The sequence below is a fragment of the Heteronotia binoei genome, chromosome 2 (assembly GCF_032191835.1).
Source record: "Heteronotia binoei isolate CCM8104 ecotype False Entrance Well chromosome 2, APGP_CSIRO_Hbin_v1, whole genome shotgun sequence".
Lineage (NCBI taxonomy): Eukaryota > Metazoa > Chordata > Lepidosauria > Squamata > Gekkonidae > Heteronotia > Heteronotia binoei.
In genome coordinates this window covers 173,013,018-173,019,017 of record NC_083224.1, presented here as the reverse complement: position 1 = coordinate 173,019,017, position 6,000 = coordinate 173,013,018, and the positions used below count along the sequence as shown (strand labels likewise).

Below are 6,000 nucleotides of genomic sequence, written 5' to 3'. Positions count from 1 at the left end.
TGATCTGTCTTTTGCAGATAACTTGTAGTTCCAGGAGATCTCCAGTCACCACCTGGAGACTTGGCAACCCTGCTGGCAGCTGAGAAAGGGCTAGAGCTAGGCCCTCTTGGTAGCTAGGCGACCACCTCCTGCGCCTTCAGCGCAGGCGCGTGAATTCCCACCCTTTCCCCCTCAAGGCACACAGAACAAGACTAAAATTCTTCAGGGGCGCACGCGTAGTTTGTACTGTATTTCCCCCAAAGGAAAGTGCATGTGTCATTAAAGTTTCAACAAGCGGGAGGAGTTTTCTTTCGCTCCACCCTCTTTGTCGTTGACGGGAGGAAGGAAGGCGGGGGCTAGCCACGAACCAATCAGCTCCCTCGCGTAGAGGTTCTCCGACGGGGTGGAGGCGGGCAGAGCGGGGTTTTTTTTTTCTTCATTATCGTTGTTGAAACTTTATTGTTCCCCTTGCCGGACAGCGTCCGCGCTGAGGGGAAACGATGCGCTGAGGGGGGAAAAAACAAACGGAGGAGCCCCCGCTAGCTGGGACGATCAAACCAGGCCGGCCTCGGGATGTCAGGCAGCCGGCAGCCGCCGCACCACCCTGCGGCCGGGTCGGGCGCCACGGGCCCTCCCGGATCCTCCTCCTCTTCCTCCGTGGCCGCCGCTTCCTCAGTCACCACTTCGGCCTCTTCGGCCACCGCGACGGCGCCGGGCTCCTCCTCCACCTCGGCCGGTTTGGGGGTCCCTGCGCGGCCTGTGTTGGTGGCGGCTGCCGTCTCCGGCTCTTCCAGCGGCGGCCTTTCGCGTCTGGCGGGGCCGGGTCGGGCTGGGCCGGGGAGCAGCGCCAGCGGGGGCAGCGGCGGCAGTAGGAAGAGACCGCTGCTCACGCCTCTTTGCAATGGGCTCCTCAACTCCTATGAGGACAAGAGCAACGATTTCGTGTGGTGAGTGGCGGCCGGGCGGGCCCTGGGGCCTCGAAACTCCTGCGGGAGGCAGAGAGGGGTGTGTGAGAGAGCGTGCGCGTGTGTTTGCAAACGGGCAAGAGGCCTCTGGCGTTGTAGGGATGCCAGCCTCCAGGTGGGATCTGGAGATCAATGCTCCCTCTAAGCCAGAGGTGGCCAAACTGTGGCTCTTTCACGCATATTGTGTGGCTCTCAAAGCCCCACCACCTGTCAGCTGACTTGGAGATGGCATTTCTCTCTTTAAATCACTTCTCCAAGGCTGCTGGCATCTTGGAGAAAGCATTTAAAGTTAAAGTCACTTTCTTTCCACCTCTCTCCCTCCCTCCTCCCGTCTGTTGCCTGCCTGCCTTCCTGCTTTCCTACCTCCAATATTCATGTCTTGAGGCTCTCAAGCATCTGACGTTTATTCTATGTGGCTCTTACGCTAAGCAAGTTTGGCCACCCCTGTTCTAAGCTGTGGATTCTTGTGAGCAAAAATTCTACTTTGTGAAGCTATGGCATTAAAGTTGTGAGCTGCTGCATAAATTAGTTTGCTCTGGGGCCATTTTTCCTGAACTAAGACAAAAATGTGTGAGCTAGAGGCTAAAAAAATGGTGAACTAGAGGCTAAAAAATCCCCCAGAATTACAGTTTATCTCTAGACTACAGAGATCAGTTCCCCTGGAGAAAACGGGTGCTATGGAGGGTGGACTCTGTGGCATTGTATCCCACTGAAGTCCCTGTCTCCCCCATGCTCTATTCCCAAATCTCCAGGAGTATCCCAATCTGGATCTGACAACCCTAATAGAAGAGCCACAACTTCTCTGTAAGGAAAACCACAATGCAAAGGTGCTCCTGAACTCTTGTGACTACAAGAGCTGGTATTGTCAGGATTATGTCTCCACCCCCCCCCCCCCCCCGGAATTCCTTCATTCTGTCCTCACAACTGTCTAATGAAATAGGTTAGACTGGCTGACTCAAGATCACCCAGTGGGTTTTGGGGAGAGTGATGGTTGAATGTGGGTCTCTCAGATCTGAGTTCAATGCTTGAACTGGTGCATTCCATTGGTTTTTAATGTTTTCTGTTAATATTGAGTGCCACTATTATTCCTTTGTTTGTATTTTTTAGCCCAAGTTCCTTTTCCTTAACCTGCTGTGTGGGTAATGCTGAGTTGCCCTATGGGGTTGATTGGGACTATGTAGAACACTTGATTAAAAAAAAAAGATCTAAAGGCTAGGAACTCTGTTATATAGGTATATAAACAGAATAAAATGAGCATAGGCTGAGAGCAGGGATAAACATGCTGCTGTGGAAATAATTTTTTGTTAGTTATTAAGGTGCTAAGTGTTGCTGTAATGTCGCTTATATAGGTCTAAGTTATTTTATTTCTTAGTTTCTTAGTTATTTTATTTCTTAGTTTGTGACATGGGTCTAATAACATTGTTCTGCGTTTTGGGATTGTTGTGACACTTATTTGAGATAATGTATGTGAAAGTGAACATGCAGGAAAAGCAATAGGAACCTTGCCCTGTAAGATAGGTCAGTGTGGTTCCTACATTGTAGGCTAATTACCTACGCAGATCCCAGGGAGAAAATTGTTTGCCTAAGGCCACACGTTGAGTTCACAGCTCAGATGAGACTTGATCTGGGGACTGTACAGCTCTTATCTGCTACTACTTTATCAAGTACGGGCTGTTACGTATTTCAGATGTTCAAAGTGATTTTTGTAAATTTTCCATCAATCTTTACATTAGGGATGTAACTGTCATTTAATGTTTATATGCTTGACTGGTCAAGTTTGTTACAATCCTAGATTAGAATCTGAAATCAGAGTCATCAGCAAACACTTATATTGGCTCCCTATCTTAAATACGCTAGATTTGCTAGACATAAAATGCAATACTGGGTTTATAGTGCCAGGGGTAAGTTTTAAATTGACTTAAATTTCACAGGATATCTCTCTTTCTGCTATAGCCTCAGGGTGGAGCCACCAGCTGCAGGGTATCAGGCCCCGATGGCCCATTAGAGGCTGGTGGGTTAGAAAAAGAAGAGTTTTCCTCTTAGTTTTGAGCCTTTGTCTGCTTGCTGAGGCAAGGAGCGAGAGTGACTTAGGGGTCAGCAAGAATATTTTGGAACCCTGGTGGACTGGGCCGGACCATCCCAGGAGGGATTACCTGCGGGACTCTAGAACGTTTTAGCTTCGTACAATCAACTTTTAAGTTTTGTTATTTTTATTACATTGTGTTGGGGGATTACCTGCACTGTTAAAATAAATCTTTGTTTAAACCTTTTTTTGTGCCAGTGGCTTGTGTAGCAGGAAACCCCTCCAGTAGGCAATTGATGGTTGGTTCAGTGACAGATGAGGCTTGAGGCAGGATCAGGAAAACAGCTTTCTCTTTATTGAAGTAACATGCGCATGGATCAGGCCCATGTGGCTCATGCCAAAAACTGTGGGTTTGACCCTGATTACTGACAGAACATAGAGTTTTATACTGCTTAAAATTATATATCAGCAAAAATCAAGCAAACTGAAAACACGTCATGACACAGGTGGGACATACTTAGGTCTTTTCAGCACTTTCCATACATGGCATTTCATGGCAGCATTGTTTGCAGTCATAACAAGTTAAACCGCAGCTTTCTGTTTTAGTAAACAACTCTCTTTGGGATTCTCCAGGAATTTACCTCCCGGGTTGCATTACGTATGCTTCTGTTTCGTCAAGCTGCATGTTGTAACATTAGTTTGCTAGCTAGCTAACCACAGTCCCATTTCCTAGGCCCTTTGGGACTTTTTCGAAGCAAGGACAGCTTTTCGCAATACCACAAACATATTTCACATCACTTGAAGCGCCTTTTGCACTGCTCTCTAAGTAAGCTTACTTGCTTTCCTTTGGCCTAAACAGTTCTAATCCCAATCTTTTGCCTGTCAATAGCCAATCGACAGCCTATTTTATTTTTATCCTTATTTAACACCTGCCACACTTGCAAGGTACCAGTGCCTGTTGGCCCTACTTTAGAAAAGGTAAAAGCCATAACCAGCTTTTGGTTAGCTGGAGACAGTTGAGCCCTTGGGTGGGGGGAGAGATTACAGTGGATTGGGCCCTGTAAAATAAACCCAGGCCCGGTGCTAGGGGTTCTGGCTCCCCTAGGCCGACGGCCGTTCACCCGCCCCCCCCCCCCTAGTCTTTTTCCATGCATGCTAGAAGTGACATCATCGGGCTGCCCATGCTACACGCAAGCTCTCAGCTTGGCCCTTCCCTGCTTCAAAGGGAGCCCAGCCTGATAGTCATGGGAAGTGTCTTCGATTGCGGGGAGGAAGGCGGGTGCAGGGAGGTGGTGGAAGGCGGCGGTGGGCGTGGAAAGGCGGCGGTGGGCGTGGAAAGGCGGCGGAGGGTGCGGGGAGGCGGTGGAAGGTGGCGGGCGCAAGAAGGTGGCAGCGGTGGTAGAAGGCCGGCGGGGGTGCAAGAAGGCGGCGGCAGTTGTGGGGAGCAAGCGGCAGGCATGAGAAGGCGGGAGTGTGGGGAGGTGGCGGGGGACGTGGAGAGGTGGCGGGCTCAGGGAAAGGAAGTGCCTCATGGCACTCCTAGGCCAAGTGGCGCCTGAGGCGACCTCCTACTTGTCCTACTCCCATGTGCTGACCCTGAATAAACCAGTCTGGTGGCAGCAACCTGGGGGAAGGTGGAAGAGCTTGGCCTCCCCCCAGTTATTAGTCATACGTGCCTTGGTAGTAAGTCCCTAGGCTGACCTTACAGGGAGTTGGGAGATGACTAGAGGGACCCCTGGGCACCACAGGGTTAAAATATTAAGACTGGGTTGTATGCTTCTGTTAAATTAAACATGCCTGAGCACCAAATCTGGCTGCTTTAAGGGTTGTTTAGTTACAACAGTCTCCAAGAAGGAGAAAAATATAAAACTGATTGGTTCTACCTGGAAAATGGGATAAAATTAGAGTAATATAAATATTACTGGTAAAATCAACAGTAATATAAAACATTCTTGATTGTCTCTACTATATGAGTGGCATGGGTAGAGACTTTTCTCTTATGGAATTCGAGCAAAACGCCCTCCAAGATGGAAGAACATTCAATCAGGAAAGGGTGAAGGCTCTGCAATGTTCAGGGCATTCCAGCATATAGAGGTAAGTAGGTGGGACGAAGTTTTGATTACAATTCCCAACTGCCGGGACAAGATGTGCTTTGGCTCTGTCTGTTGGAGGGAGATAGTCCATAATCTCTTTGATTATAGTTTTAGCTCTTTGGTAACCAAGATGTAAGAGCTATTCTGAAAAAAACTAAACATTGTACTAAAATGTAGCATTTTAACATGTGCATGATGTCAGTTTCATGTGCAGATAATTAACAATAAGGTCAGCATTGTAAAAAAAAACAACAGTTCTGTAGATACAGATGATCCTGGAATGCACAAGTAACCCATTGTCAGTTTCCCAAGCACTGGAAAGTGCTTACAGAAGTATAGAAACAGTATAATGAATTTTTATGATTTACACTCTTAACCTACACTAACCCCTGTTAGATAATTAAAAAGTATCTTAATATTGTGAATCCTATTTTGTTCAGTGGGGCTTTCTCTGAAGAAAAATTGCGCGAATGATTGCAGCCCTAGTGAATACACTGAGTCAAGATCTGAACTGGAGACTGTATAGCTCATTCTCCTAGAAGCAGTTCACAGGTACTTGTCTTGATGACTGGCAGCTGAATGTGTCACCCAGACTTGATTAAAGTTTGTGTATGGCTTTGATGTACAACTTCATACCTCTGTGTTGTTAGCTATGTGATGGCCCATTCACACTTGCTAGTTAATGGATTCTGTAGTTGTTAACTGATAAACATAAGTGTGTGAACCACAGTTTGGCTACTGGTTCTAGGATCTTTGGGGGGGGGGTGGAACTTGTTAGAAAGAACAATAGAAAGAGCATAACTATGAGCATTGGTGAGTTTGAGGTATTTGCACCCCTCTTGTTGTATTGTAGGTATCTCCAGATTGGGAAGTGTGACCACTTTTTGCTGGCCTCCATTTTATATTTTGAAGAATATGCAAACTTCTTGATCCAAATTTA

At 47.4% G+C, this 6,000-nt stretch overlaps 1 protein-coding gene across 2 annotated transcripts in view; it reads left to right on the top strand.

Moving 5' to 3' along the window:
* The first annotated feature begins 484 nt into the window (after window positions 1–484).
* COP1 (COP1 E3 ubiquitin ligase) overlaps window positions 485–6,000 on the top strand; it is a 180,288-nt gene continuing 174,772 nt past the window's right edge. For both annotated transcript variants that reach the window (XM_060232478.1, XM_060232477.1), the window contains exon 1: window positions 485–926. In XM_060232478.1, coding sequence (XP_060088461.1) covers window positions 553–926 — 374 coding nt within the window. In that variant the 5' untranslated portion in view covers window positions 485–552. The remainder of the gene's footprint in view (window positions 927–6,000) is intronic.